Consider the following 15,483-nt stretch of genomic DNA (forward strand, 5'->3'; position numbering starts at 1 on the left):
AACTATACATAATTTACGATTTCAAATTTGGTTCCCTATTAAGTCTAATTTACTGTTAGGTCTACATGTATTTATGAACGATTCCAGAAAAGCCTAGTAACAGAGAAACAGATAAAACCTCCACACTTCTGAAAGTGTGTGTGGAGGAGGGAAGCACTTCACAGTACTAATGTGTAAAAGGTCCATAGAAAAAATACTAGAATGGTCAGGCAAAATTGATAAAGAGTTTCCAAAAGTCACTAAGAAGGAGGCAATATCCCAAGAAATTATTCCTTGTTCTTAATTTAAAACCCAGAAATATCAAATCAATTTTTTTTCTAAATATGGATTTGTCAAATACAGAGAATGATTTTAAGCATCAGAAAATCCTGCTAGGAACTCTTATCTCCTAAATCAAATTCTTAAAACGCTGATGGCTCATAACCATGTTTAGTTTCCTTTCTTTATCCGCTGCCTTCTGTTTCTGTACCTTTCCGAGGCTGATGTTTTAGATTTGCTCTTGAGGGCCAGGTATTTCTCTCTGCAGATGCCACACAGGAGGTAGTAGGGGTTCCCACTGCCACACTCCCCCCCGAACCAGCCGTCCACGTAGGAGCCGTTGCTGCGGTAGCCCTGGCGGTTGGCGCTGCGCCCGCAGCCAGGGTGGTTCCTCTTCATGTGCTGGTTGAAGTTGACCACGCTGGATTCACACAGCTCACAAACCACCACTTCTTCTCTGTCTTCAGATTCACACACGTGCTGCACAGCAAGATTTTCATGTGTTATTTGTACAGAGTAAGTGTCTGCACCTAAGATATAAAACATGCCAATATCCTAGGCGGGTGTCTCTGCGCATTTCTGCTGCTGAGTGATATTTATATGGTTGACTTTACAAAAGCAAAGCAGAAACAGACAATTTCCTATTTTATGTTAGATTGACTCAAAAATTCCTGACTGTAACTTTTCATTTGTAACCATGTCACATTCAACACTGTCTCTATCTGGTTCTCCTCAGAACTTGTCTGAAACTAGATCTAACAAAGGAAAATAATTCTTTTTTGCTTTAAGACAATCAGATTTTTGATTTGAGCAATAAAAATTACCATTTGTGTCAGAAAATATCAAGGTTTTATCTCAGTAAGAAGTCCATTTTTCATAACACATTTCTGTCCTAAGTCAGTAATTTCACTGAGATATTCCAGTGAAGCAATTGCTCTCAAAAATTCAATATGCATCCTGCAACTTGCTTCCACATCACAGCTAGGCAGCATCATAATTAGGGGATGAAAAGCTGTGTCTTATGGCTTGATTATCTGATTTGACATGGATAATCCAAAGATTAACAAAGTGCTGCTATTATATTTGTTTTCCACCTCAATACTTTTTTAGTGCTCTATACAACAATTCAGTGAGGACTGTCACCACATTCTTCCCAGAGAATGGAACACACGACACAATTAAATTAAGAAAAACTGATTCAAGTGCAAATTATGTTGCTACAGATACAATACTATTAGCAGTAGCAGGAGAAGAAACATTTACAACTATGTTTGTTATCTCACACAGCTAAGGAATCTGGAACACCTACTTGATTTTCTAATTGGTATCATCAGAACAACTATATGAGTTCTGTTCTCATCTTTCAGGGGAGGGAGAAGAAAATTACATGTGGAAGTGCAGAACAAGAAATCACTATTCTTAATCTAGAAGTGATGCTACAGAATGCAAAGATGAATTTAAGCACTGCTGGCACTTTAGAAGATATTTTCAAACAGGCTGTAAGCATACACATGTTATTTTAAATTTAAAAATACAAGCATGCAAAAAGCAGTAAGTCAAAGCAGCCCCTGCTGCAGTCACACACACCCAGGTAGGCCAATCCAGTACCTCTGGGATCCACATTCCCAGAATATCATTATCACTAGCTAAGTCTTGCCCAAACATAGCTTCCATTGCTTCATCATCAAGGTCAATCTCCAGCTCCTCATCCAAGTTGAAGTCATAGAGTGCCCCTGGATCTTGCTGCAAGGAGATCCCTTCCCTGCGACTCTGGTTCCTGTGGGCCTGCACTGAGCGGTACAATCCCGCTCAAGGTGGGAAAAGAGAGAAAAAGGAAACTTATTTTCATTGGGAGAGAGGTGGCTGTACTTCCAATTTCCTTTTTGTTTTAACTCTTCTGCTAAACAATCTACTTATCACCACATAAAACTCTTAAATATACAGTGGCACACATATGAAAAGGAGTTTTCTAAACATCCTTTTATCTACAGCGAAGTCCCAGTCCCCCTCCTATTCATTTCCTGGATAAGCAAAGCCCTTGAAATTCTTTCAGTTCCTTACCAGCGCGTGCCAGCAACGTTCGGGCAGCTAAATCAAATTTGTGCCTGCGTGTGACAGATGACCGACTTCGAGAGGGAGGGCCGCTCGCTGCAGCTCCATTATCCACATGATCCAGATTATCAGGGCTACAGGAATTTGGAATTCACAGGTCAACCAAACCAAGCTTTAAAAAACCACATACAGTAACTTAGTAATATTTACTAGCATTTTTTTCCTTTTGTTTAATGGAAGGAAAAGAAAGGAATTTGGAATTCAAGAATGTTTAGTTTCAAGGAGTTTTGACTGTTTTGACTGCAAGAGTTATCTCAAACAAATTAGATGCAGCGAAGTCAATACCTATTTGATATTCCAGAGTGCCTAAGCACAGCAGAAATTTTGAGAGAGCACTCATTTTATACTAGGTTAATTAGCAGCTTGAATAGTTAATCAGCTTGAATTAGTTTTTTCTCCTCTTTAAAAAAAATAAAATCATCTCTGTTCTTGCTGGCTGAATCAATTCACCTTTGGCCTTACACATGAATTTGGCAAAACATGAATTTAATGGAATTTTGCTTTATTACTTGGTCTTAGTTAAAATGCAACTAAAAGCCCTCACTTTTTCATTCTTTTCTTTTTTTTGTTGTGAAGAAAACATGTTTAGTTACATTCTTCCCCAGTTCTGCACACATACAGTACTGGAAAATAAATGCACCATGTACACCTAATTTAATTGCATCTTTGCTTCTGCTCATGCTGTAACAAAATTCAAAAGCTGCATTATAAAGTAACTCCCTGTCAGCAACAATGAATTTGTGAGATTTCCAGTTTCAGGAATTACAAGAAAATTATTTTACCTTTCACTAAAGCCTTCCTCCATTTCAGTGGCATCAGCAGAAGGGATATCACCTGGAGACTGCAAATAGCAGTGATCCCCAGATTTGCCACCACTGCCAGAGACGACTGTCCCATGGCGTGACTCTGCAGTCCCCTCTGACTGGGGCTCTTCATCATCTTCGTTTCCAGGGTGCTCAATCATCCACATGGCCAGCACTGTGATGTTCTGTGCATCTGCTTCTCCTCTGGCACCTGAAAGCACCAAAACCACACTGTGGAACTGTATTTTAGTACTGAGGGTTACCAAAAAAGCAATCTGTTTTTCCACAGAAATGGTTATAGAACTTAAAAATTAAGTATTCTATAGGAAATCAAGTGCATGTGTATCCAATCTTTCAGTTAAACTGGTATTATACCTATAGATTACCTGTAGCTTCCATAGCTTTTGCAATTTGCCTGAGGGAGAACCCCATTTCTAGCAAGGGAACAGCAATGGCAGGAGGAGGAGGGGATGTTGAAAGTCGGCTGCTTGGATCAGACAAAGCTTAAAAGATAGAAAATGATAAATGTAAAGCACATAAATCTTTCTCTAGTGTTACTTTATTATACCTTACTTTGATATATCAGCTTGAACTAAGGAAATAATTACTCTCAACTTTTTTCTCAATTACTTTCCACAAAGTAAGATATTTTCTGTAACAAAATCAGATGGTGTTCATTCTTCTCTGTAACATAGATTATGTTGACTGACTCTGTTTGCTCAACTAGGATACTGATGATATGCAAGGAACTATTTAAGCAATTTCTATTGTTTTCATTTTGAACTGCATCAAATTATCTATTTGATCTATATTTAGGCAGCCTAGATAAAGTTATCCTTGTCCAAATCATTAGGATTTCCAAATGGTGAGATCATTATACACTCCTCTTAAGGTACAGAAAGAGACCTCAGCTGAATTGGGAATGTATCTGAAAAACCTCTTTGTGGATGATGGCCATATTTCTGTGCAGAGAGTCATTCAAGGGACTCTAAAGAGGTCAGTTACTGCCCTAAACCCAGAGCTGCTTTCTGACCTGCCATAAAATTGATGTCTAATCAATGAAGACAAAAATGCAGTAACAAACAAACTGCATTGTAACAACACTATCATGACTAGAAGCCAGTCATCTCGTAATTAAATCAAAAGGAAAAAAAAAAGGAGACATGAAACCAGTTGCTATGCAACACATGAACCACTAAACCTACAACTAATAGCACAGATATAAGGGCAAGACTAAAAAGTACTGGTATGTCACAGACAGAACTATAAAAGAAAGGCCTCATAAAATCAGGCCTGCTCTGTTAAATTGCCAAAGTTAGCCTGTCACTTCTTCTAAGTAATTTGCAAGTTTCCATACGAAAACAATTTTGGTATGAGAACTCGTTAGCAGAACAATCTATTCTTGGGTTGAAAAACAAATGCACTTGCAATAACAAGGGATTTGTCCCATGAGAATCAGTAAAGAAAATATGTAAGCAATCCAAGAATAGAGAGACTTGATGGACAAACAGAATACCTTTTACTAACCAACAGAGTAATTAGCAAGAAAGCTATTAACCAATTAAAGTTCCACACAAGGTCTGTAAAAACTGTGTAAAATGAGCTGTGTGACTGAAGAATTGCACTTTTCCTGCATGAAGATAATGGAGTCTCAGCTGACTTATTACAACACCAGTGTATGCATGTACCACAAAATACACCTATTCTTGTACTCTGTGTGGTATGTGATCTAACAAAAGCTAGAAAATTACTGCACTTACCCACAGCACACAACCAGGGAAACAAGCCCAAATCAGATGAACATTTAAAAGCAGTTTCCAATTATACTTGTTGTTTTTGTATCCAAGCCACAGCATTTCAAAACTCATTTTGTTTTCTTGATAATGCCTACAGGTATATAATCTGTATCGTTTTTTCCCTAAGACAGTGACCAGAAGGTTTTCAACAATACTTTGCATGTTAGTTTGGCCTTAAGAAACTCAGTTGGATTTCCATCTCTTAAAACATGGCCCCTGAGCTCCTATGCCTTTCCTAACTTGTCCCCATTTCTATTCCACTGACAAATTTACCTGTGCGATTGGCAGGCCTTGCAGACTGGGAATCTGGAGAGGTCAAACTTTGTCTCCTTCCCACTTCATCTGAAGGAGATGTTGGTAAAGAAGATATTGGAGGAGTCTGGGCACGTCGTGCTGGAAGCACAGTTGTAGTAGGATAACTGGAGAACATTTGCCTTGAAAAAAGAAAAATACACATTTATGTTGAACAGAACCATGCTGAAAAAGGTCTGACACAAGAAGAACATCCAGTTGGAGTGGACTTGGCAAAGTCTACTTGATGCAATTCATAAGGGTAAGACACAACACATACTTTGAGGCAACAGCTCATTCCTACCAGCTTTATCTGTACAGTTAAGTTCTAAGCATGACATTAAAAAAACCCCTCAGAGACCAGGAGCTGTCCTAGGAGATAAAAGATAAATAAACACTTTTCCCATTTCCATGGTTTGTTCAAAACTCAGGCTGACTCATAAAGCAGGTAAGTATTTGATTTTCACTGTCCTAGTATGAAGACATTGTTCTGGCTTTTATCGAACGATATCTGCAAAACTCCTATGAATTAATAAACTTAGAAAAGTATTCTATGTAAGGCAAAGCAGATTTCTTTTGACAGCACAAATTGCCTCTGCAAATTCAGGAGTTTATCTTCCATTTCAGTATGTCACAGTAAGCTGAAACAACATCTCAGCTTTACAGAATGTTAGCTACCAAGATCTATTCTAGTTTGAGAATCGAACATCCATCAAAAATACAGAATTTCAGAGATATGTAATTTGAACTATGCTAAATAAACATGAGAACTGAAGGACAATTTAAGGAGAACATTTTCTCCTTCTTAAAGAATTCAGATATTACATTTATATACAGTGTATAGCAAAAGCCTAAGAGCTTTCTAATAAAAACCACAAACCCTGAAAGACAAAGTAACTTTTAAACTGTGTCCCTCTGCAGAGGCAGCTCTTGGCAGCATTTTCAAAGGCTTAGGGAGCTAAAGACATATATTCTACATAAACCACACACCTGGTTCCCTACACCCACAGAATCATACATGCTGATAGGGTATTTTACCTCAGCAGACTGAGAGGCATAACACCAGGTGATTCTGATGCTGGAACTGTCTCTGTATCAGTTACTGGAGTAGTAGCAGTAGTGGTATCCTCCAGAGAGCTGCTCATGAAAGATGTTGTGCTAGAAGCAGAAGGGCTGGTTGTAACTGGTGTTTGGGCTTGCTGAGACTGATCACCTTCTTCTACTTGTTGCTCCACTTCTGCAACAGAAAAATAAAGATGTTACAGCAACATTAAAACAATTGTGTAGATTGAAACAGTAGCTATAGCTAAACTTTCAACTTTTAAAAGTACCTAACATCATTTAAAATTCATCCCAGAGAAAGAAAGAGGAGTGGAGATTCTGCCACTAACTCATGGACTTGAGTAAAGAAATCAGTCCAGGAGCTCTTACTATTCTCACAGTGATACAAAGTAAAAAGCAAACAAACAATTTACTTATGCCAAAGTTTGTGATAATCAGACTTATGGTTGTAAAAGCTTGGATTATTCTCAAAACAGACAAAAGGGGAAGAGCTCTTAGATATAAAAATACAGCTGATTAATTAAAAAGCTATTTTTAATTCACCTGTGCAAGTAGCATTTTTAAGGCGTTTTTACTGTTGGTTTAAAAGAAGTGCATATCCTTCTGACAAGTATATACAGTATTGCTCATTTTTAAAAGTACCAAAGACATTAAAAACTCCTATTTCTGATTAATATGCATTCACTTTTTATTAAGATAAGGAATACTAAAAAAGGAAAAAAATCAGTGTTATAACTATGAAACAGTAAACAGAGTTTTGCAAAATTTCTTTGTTCGATTCAGACTCCCCTGAAGCATAACCACTACAAATCCACAAGACTACGTTAATAATTGTATTATCATTGTTACTATCAATTTTTTCATTTTGAAAACAAACCTTGTTTAAGTCTGCCACCAAACTGGTCCTCCAGCAGCCCATGAACCACTAATTTGTAGATCATGGCCTGTGCCCGCTCCAGGTCTGCCAGCCCCAGCGCCCTCTTGATGGGCGAGCGCATGACCGCGCGTTTCACCATGTGCCGCATCAGGAACTGCAGCGCCGCGCGCAGCTCCACGTCCTCGTGCACCACCGGGGACCCTGCGCAGTCAGAGTTGTGGCCGTTCTCTGCCAGCACTTTGGGGATTAACAGCAGCTCAGCATACTTACTACAACTAAGAAGAACACTAAGTGACTTCATAGCACCAAGATAAAGGTAAGACAGCTGTACAGCCCGGATTTCTGACTGCACTATATCATGATTACGTGGGGTGTGCTCATGATTCTTTTTTCTTCCTTCAGCAGACTGGTGTTGGGATTCCATAACCAGTGTTGATGGTTCTACAGAAAAGGAAACAATTTCATTTTCCGACTTAGAGGTTGTAGCACCGTGTCCTTTGTTATCATCAGCACTTTGGCCTAATCGTGTATCTGATCCAACGTCGCCCTCCATTTTCTGGTCCATTTCCCCTTTATCTTCAGATTCATGTCTGTGTTTTTTCTCGTGTCTCTTGGTGCTTTGTTTTCCCATATCTTCATGAATGCCAGTCAAATAGGTAAGGTCCAGCAACACAGTAGCTGTCAGTCCACGAAATCTTGCAACATCAAAAGGCAGTGGTTCACAGGGCTCCAGATTATACAAGGGAGTATCACTAGGCGACCAAAAAGTTGGGAAGCTTTAATAAAGATCAGAATGACACAGGAAAAAGCAAGTGAGGGAGAGACAGGAGGAACATACAGGAAATAATGTACGCAAGTAAGATGCAAAATATATTTACTAAAACAAACCAGTTCTATAAATTAAATGCAAACAGGGGAAAATGAGGTTATGATCAGAAAAAAGGGAGATATGGTTTCAAAGCAAGTGCAAAAAAGCATACATAGGTTTTCAACAACAAGCACTGAAACCCAGAAGCCCCACAGAAGCTATCAATTCTATGCTGACACAGGTGCTGGATATATTGTTTATCAAAAATATGTAACACACCTTTATTAAGAAAAATATCTGAAAGTAAATATTATCATCATACCCGAATCTTAACATGTATAAAAGCTTACAAAGAAAACTTCTAAACAATAAGGAAAAGCTTTGATTGACCTCAGCTATTCATCACCACGAGCAACACTATTGAGAGCTCAAGACAATTCTGTCTCTGGTGTGTCAGGACAGATCACCTGGTGAGGACAGTGACCTTTGAAAAGCACAGGTCAGACACATTTATCTATCTATCCATCCATATTCAGTGCTATTTTCTGGTACTATTTAAGATTGTTACACTTGACTAATTTTCACTTGCAACAGGACAAAACTTCACGAGCCCGTATTTCCATACATACAGCAGATAAAAATGACTTCTAAATCCTCCTTTTATTATCCCAAAAAGTTTTCCCATTTTACCATGTAAACTTCTACCTAAAATCGAAAGCAAGTGTTTGCCTGGTTTTAATTAAAAAGGTATAAAATGAACCTAATTAAATGCTTTACCAAAAGCTTGTGTATGTTCAAGTGCAGTTCCACATCACTCAAATAAAGCTTTGAACTATTTTAAGGGTACTCTTACTTTAAGGCTATACTGTCACGTGGGCATACTTGGATGAATTTATATCTGGAACTAAATCAATTGCATTTCAGTATATTTAGTCAAAGTGACAATTGCAAAGACAAAACAGACATGATGCTGCAACAGCTGGAAAAGTAAAGTGACCTCAGCTATTTGAGAACCCATTCGTAACTGGCAGGGAAAAAACATCACTGCCCAATTTCTTCAAAAGACTCCTTCAACTATAGGCAGAAGGAGTTCAAGAAACTAAGTTAATCAAAGCTTTTCCACACAAAAACACAAGCAATTCATGTGAGAGCACCGAGAAGCTTCATTTCAGCTTCCTTCCAGGTGCTTTCCCTTTGAAAGCTTGTCTGCAAGATGGGTGGGAAAAGGAGCACCTCCTTCCAGCCTTGGGCACTCAAAGGCAGGTGGGAGAATGAATGAACACTACTTCAAGGCAACATTAATTTCAATACCACTTAAGTCTTCACTCGAAGTAATTGATCAGCATTACTCTAATATAAAGGATAGGTTACTTCTGAGGATTTTCAACCACAAACCACTACCACTAGATAGTGAAAGTGTAAGAAATGGGCATACCTGATAGTAATCTCTGCTTCATCCCACTGGACCTTGGCAGAGGTACTGCCCTCCTTCACCACTCCCAGCAGGGTGGCATGACGGCCTGTTTGCTTGTGGACACATCGACCTCCAACTCTGAGCCCAGCATCCACTCCACCAATCACTGCTAGGACAGGCCACACCTCCACACACAGCATCTTCAGCTGCAGCTCCGAGAGCTCTGCCAAGCCATGTCGGCTGTGCTTGCTTTTCTCCTCATCTTTGTTTTCTTTTTCTTCTCTGACCTCGTTCTCTTCTCGGCTTTGAACAGAGCGACTTTTCTTCAGTTTTTGGCCCGCTTCCTTAAGACATGTTTTGATTTTATTCAGTCTTTCCATCATTTTTTTATTGATGCAGTGTGTCCAGCGGTCTGTGCGATGCAGGATTCGAATGAGCTGGATCGTGGCTTCTGCCAGCACTGCAGCAACAGGACTGCAGATGGGGTCACCTGGCAGCAAATCTCTTGGTGTCCCACGCATCTGCATATCACAGATCTTCACCTGTTTGAAGGGAACAAGTTTATATGTTGTCTTCCCAACATACCTCAATAAGCTCTTATAAATACTGGAGTTGCCTGCTGAATAGAAGTAATTATTAGCACTGTCTTTTTTTTCCCCTTGGAATCTCTAGGAAATCCACCTTAACACCGAGCAAAACCTCCATCCCTCAGACTCAAGCATACTGAAACTACGTATTTCATGGTTTCTCACACAAGACTATCTAGAAATCCTAATACTATGCTCTCTTGGTTTCTGGGGAGTAGAATTTTTTATGTTGAACATGAAACCTTTAAATCTACTCTAGATAGTAAAATACATTTTAAATTTACGATAGATTATAATGGTTAAAACACACTGTATTAGCAACACTGTTTTGGTCAGTAATTCAAAGTAGCACCATACAGGCTGCTCTGATGAATATTGACTTTGTACAAGCCTAAACCAGTACACCTCCACAGATGAAAATTTAAGTTACCTTCTCTCCTGGGTTACTGCTATAGAACATAACACAGGGGTATAATTCAGCTGCATCCACATCTTCAAAAGCTAGTTTTGGCTCCTAAGGAAGAATCAAAACAAAAAAACGCTCAATCTCAGAACACCTTAACAAGCAAAAACATGAAACATGAAAAAGTTATCTCTGCATTATAAATCTTCCAAGTACTGAAACTGCCACATGTTTTTGTAACTCTCATGCTTATCCATGCCATATTACCATTGCAAAAAAAAAAACAACTAAAAAACTAATTGATGTTAAATACCTCTCCATTTTTACCGAAGGAAATAGTTCTTGCTTCCATATCTAACACACATGTGATAAAATCTCCTTGGGTAAAGCTTGACAGAGTCAAAGTCTGCTCTCCATTGTGATAGAGGTTGCCACTGTAGGCTCTGTAGAGCCACATATCTGAGGTAGTGCGATGGTTGAAGTCATGCACGGGCCAGCGGGACACTCCCACACAAGTGCCTTCATTGCCTCGGTTTTCCTTCACAATGTAGAACTAGCAGGCAAAACAAACACACAGGGAAAAACGTCAGGAATATATAAACTTTAACACAACAAAGCAATGAACAGTCTGTACACATATGCATGTCTACTTTTAACTGTTTTTCACAGAAGCTTTTAATGAGAAAAACAGTAAGTTTATATGGTAAAACCATTTTAAAAAATCCCTCCAAATGATGTATTGAACACTGTTATTGTCAGACTGTGTCTTTTTGCAGGAAAACAGCATGCTTTGTGAAATCTTTTTTTACAGAGAAAAGCCTAAATCTACATAATTCAGTAGGTATATTTTGCAAAACTGTGCATGCATGCTGACTGCGGACCTTAGGGACAGGCACTGTTACCTCTAATAACACATAATACACGTTCACAGTCTCCAGTCTGAGACTGAAATACTCAAATGCCACCACTCAAAAGCAGGCACAAAATCTTCCCTTGGGAATGAAAATCTCAGAATGATTCAGGCAGAAGATCCTTAAAATCATTGAGCCAAACCATAGATGTAATACTACCACTTACTCATGTAGTAAGTACTCACTTAATCATGTCATAAGCGAAAAGTACACACAGCTGCTGTTAATAAATCATAGCACATTTACAAAACAACAAGAGAGAAGGTAAGAAATGCACATTTATGCAATCTACCTTCCACTGGTAACACCCAGAAGTAACTCCAGTGGACGCTAAGCCATATCCTTTGCCTCCACTTCCATGAGTTAGAATCTGCCCATTCTCCACTATGCAGCACTGAGCTTTCTCAGGATCAAAGGACACTTCCTGGATGGGAAGATTCTCATCTTCATCCTCAGACTCTCCTTGCTTCTACCAAAAATATGACAAAATATTTGTGGTAAACGTAATTCAGCTGCATTCAGTCACGAGACAAAGTACAAGCGCTGTTACCTGGAGCTTCATTTCATGTTCTTTCTCCCTCATTTGAATTGCATGTTTGGCCTGAGCTATCGGAGTCTCCCACATGCAGTCAGACAGAAGTGAGAACAATCGTTCAACAACCTAGGGCATTGAGACACAATTCAGAAAATTTTCACTGCAACATGAGGACAACAGCAACATTATATAGTTTTACTTCGCTTTGTAGGTATAAACATCAAAATATTTCATGTTCTTAGACTGAAAAATAACTACACAGCCTTACTTGATTTAGATTTTGAAACCTATGAAATATTTAGAAGTTTAAGAGACTTTTTTAGGAAATGTGAAAGTTTATAACAAAATATAAAGACCTGAGCCATCTGATCATCTTCAACGCCAGATTCACAAGCAGGTAACACAGCTTCTAGTACATGAAGTGCAAGCAGTCTAGTCCTCAGATTGCCAACCAAGGGAACTCCTGAAGATGGAACAACATTTCAATAATCTTAAAATTACTTCTGCTTCAGGCTTGCCCCCAGCTCTATGGCCCCAGTGCCCCAGAGTGTAAACCCTGTACACGTGTACAGCAGTTGGGTTGAACTGTTAACTAGGAACACTCTCTATGTAACACACGTTCTAAAAGAGCTTAGTTTCTGGGACTGCACTACAGAAATGCTAAGTAACCATGGAGCACATTTTGACATGGTCATACCTGAGCAATACTTCTGGGAAGCAATGTTAAGAAGGACTTCTGTCCACTTTGGAGATGCCATCTTGGACTGAATTGCTTTTGAAGACACAACTCTACGCAGGAAAACAAGAAAGTCTCCCAGGTGCAATTCTGCTGCATGTTGCTTTCGGAGGGCAGCTAGGAAGTTAAAGCAAAGTTTTCATTTACAGCCTTAATATTACAACTTGAATGGCAGTCCTGGTTAGTGGGAACAACCTGTTCTGCAGGTAAAAGCACAATGATCAGTTACTACATGGTGTCTGGCTGTTAACCTTGGCTAGCTGGCAGATGCCCACCAAGCAGCACTCTCACTCCTGCTCCTCAGCAAGACACGGAGAGAAAATAATATTAAACTTTTGTGGGTCAAGGTAAGGAAGGGAGACATACATCTGTGGGAAGACCTCATATTATAATTCCTGATTAATTATCTTATTAATTCATCAGACATTGCAATATTTATAAGTAAAGACAGCTAAAAGCACAAACAAAAACATATGTACACTTAAAACCAAGCTACAATTAAAAATTCTTCAAGCACAATTTCCACCAAAAATCGAAATGCTCATGAAGGGATTGCAAGCTACATGAGGATACCAGTACTTCAGAAAATATTGTGTTGCAGATTTTTTCATATGACACAGTAGAGTGACCTTCTTGCCATCCACTCAGACTGCAAAACTGCTTAATACACGGCAAATACAAGAATTTCCTGAATAAAACTGTATTTTTTGTAGTTTGAAATTTAGATAATTAAATTCCTATGACCACATTTATGAGAAACACTACAACCATCAATGCATGTTTCAAGGAAAACTCTACTCTCTTCCTAATTCTAAACCCAATGAAGTAATTCTCATTCTCAGCTTTCCCCTAGCCTTGCAGTTTTGTGGATCAATTCTATATAAATCTGAACAGAGCACAAAATCATTTGATTACTTTAATCTAATTTACAGAATTAAAAATGATCTAGCAAAAACCAATACACAATAGTGGACGAGGACCTCAGCATTCAGTGGTTTCTTCTATTATGTTTACTGATATTTTACAATTGTAACAGAAATTATGTAAGATAATTACCTCTGAAGTCTCTCTTCTCATTATCTCCATTCAAATCCATCTTTTTTGATTCCACTTCACCTTCCTCACCTTCTCCTTCCCCAAAGGAAGCCATCAGCATCACACCTGCTTGTGATAGCAAGTTCTTCAGCTGGCTGCATAATAAATCCAGCAAGGACTGTACCACCTTTGGGCTCAATTTATCTGCATAGGTTCTGTACACACACACACATAGAGAAAAAGTAGGAGTACTTGAGAGCTGATCTGAGGAACAGTAATTGCAGCAGGCTACTTTTCCCCATCCTCCACTACTGGCTTAGATTATTTTTATTATTTTAACCCTATTTTTAAAACAAATTAAAACTGTCAAATCTTTGGAGTCAAAAGATAAGTTTTCAGTCCTTTCTAGGGGAAAAAAGGAATTAATTCCTTTTTATTAATTCTGTTAATTAATCACAATTCCACTGCAATTTCTAAAGATGGGGTGCTGTTTCCATGGGTTTGTGGGATTTTTTTGGTGTAGGATTCCTGGGCTTTTTTACATAACCAATTTGGCAGGTAAATGCAACGTGTTGTACAAAGACTGAAAGGAAGACACATGTACTGAGTATCAAGCAACAGTCTCGCTTCAACTATGTCTTGGTTTGGAAAGACAGGTATCTGTCAGGGAAAACTGGAGTTACTTTTGGAATGGAGAATGTAAAAACATTCTTTCAACCCAAGACAAACTAAAAAATACTTTCTCCACTGGTGTTTTCTTTACTGAGTAAGACTAAGTATTGCTAGGACTTTGCATGCTGTCCCATGGTCTAGCAGAGATCACTATTTCTCAGAAAATTATTTCATATTCTGGAAAGAAGGACAATGTCCTGCTCTGAGGAACTCCCATATTATCAGTATTGCTTCACACGAATTATTTTTACACAGCAACAGAAAAGTCTTATCACATCAACTGAACACACCTCCACACAAAGCTGAAGTAGCAAAGCAGGCATTACTACAATACAGCATTTACAGACCACGAAATTGTGACTGAACCTGAACTTTTCAGGTTCAAACACTCACAACTGAAAAATATTTTTTAGTCTTACATGAATCTTTCCTATGAATAATGTGACTACTCTTCCCCTCATCCCCTTCACTTATGTATTTCTGAGCAACATTTATTGTCCTCACACGTTTTTCAAGGGTGCTGATAAGCTCAGTGATGAAGTTTCCCAGAAAGCAAGGGACACTCACCCTGTGGTGATAGCCAGGATCTGCAGCAGTCTCGTGCTGGCTACTTTTAAAGCTGTGCTGAGCTGAGAAATCCCAGTTTTGGGCAGCAGCTGCAGGGGCTGTCCTAACATAGTGTCTGTGCCACACAGCTGGGACAGCACATTCAGCAGCCCCGTGGAAATGGCCAAGGAGACATCAACAGGCTGATAGTGCACGCTGAGAGCAAATACTGTCACCAACAGAAGACGTTGTTGTGCTTCTAAGATTAAAATAAAATTGATTTTAATTAATAAGATGTTCAGAGTACTAAGACAGAAGATCAGCAGACTATTTTTTAAATATAATTTAATTCATTAAATTATCAAAGAAAAAGTGAGTCTTGTCAGACACTTAGAGGTAGTCTTTCTGATGAACCACTGCACTCTTAACTCAATGTAAATCTGTGTCAAAATTGTCCAAGAAAGAGTAGCATGCAGATCTAGTTTGTGATATGTATGTTCTGAGGCTAAATCTCAAATCAGAATCAGTTATCCTAAGGTAAGGATAACTGGGTGAAATACTTTATTTTGTACTTGTTTCACATTGTTGCTCAAAGTGAAACACTGAAACGACCCCACGCAAGAATAGCCACTGGGCT

General features: G+C 38.8%; 1 protein-coding gene across 2 annotated transcripts in view; it reads right to left on the reverse strand.

Annotated features, from left to right (window-relative positions):
* Window positions 1-15,483, reverse strand: part of HERC1 (HECT and RLD domain containing E3 ubiquitin protein ligase family member 1) — a 109,552-nt gene that overhangs the window by 26,333 nt on the left and 67,736 nt on the right. For both annotated transcript variants that reach the window (XM_063412166.1, XM_063412164.1), the window contains exons 29-45: window positions 14,868-15,105; window positions 13,650-13,843; window positions 12,555-12,710; window positions 12,214-12,320; window positions 11,873-11,983; window positions 11,615-11,791; window positions 10,725-10,964; window positions 10,439-10,522; window positions 9,443-9,963; window positions 7,200-7,975; window positions 6,299-6,497; window positions 5,243-5,403; window positions 3,560-3,676; window positions 3,153-3,384; window positions 2,320-2,444; window positions 1,846-2,066; window positions 470-738 (exon numbers count right to left, since the gene is read on the reverse strand). In XM_063412166.1, coding sequence (XP_063268236.1) covers window positions 470-738; window positions 1,846-2,066; window positions 2,320-2,444; window positions 3,153-3,384; window positions 3,560-3,676; window positions 5,243-5,403; window positions 6,299-6,497; window positions 7,200-7,975; window positions 9,443-9,963; window positions 10,439-10,522; window positions 10,725-10,964; window positions 11,615-11,791; window positions 11,873-11,983; window positions 12,214-12,320; window positions 12,555-12,710; window positions 13,650-13,843; window positions 14,868-15,105 — 3,928 coding nt within the window. The remainder of the gene's footprint in view (window positions 1-469; window positions 739-1,845; window positions 2,067-2,319; window positions 2,445-3,152; window positions 3,385-3,559; window positions 3,677-5,242; window positions 5,404-6,298; window positions 6,498-7,199; window positions 7,976-9,442; window positions 9,964-10,438; window positions 10,523-10,724; window positions 10,965-11,614; window positions 11,792-11,872; window positions 11,984-12,213; window positions 12,321-12,554; window positions 12,711-13,649; window positions 13,844-14,867; window positions 15,106-15,483) is intronic.

Source organism: Prinia subflava, chromosome 15 (assembly GCF_021018805.1).
Source record: "Prinia subflava isolate CZ2003 ecotype Zambia chromosome 15, Cam_Psub_1.2, whole genome shotgun sequence".
Classification (NCBI taxonomy): domain Eukaryota; kingdom Metazoa; phylum Chordata; class Aves; order Passeriformes; family Cisticolidae; genus Prinia; species Prinia subflava.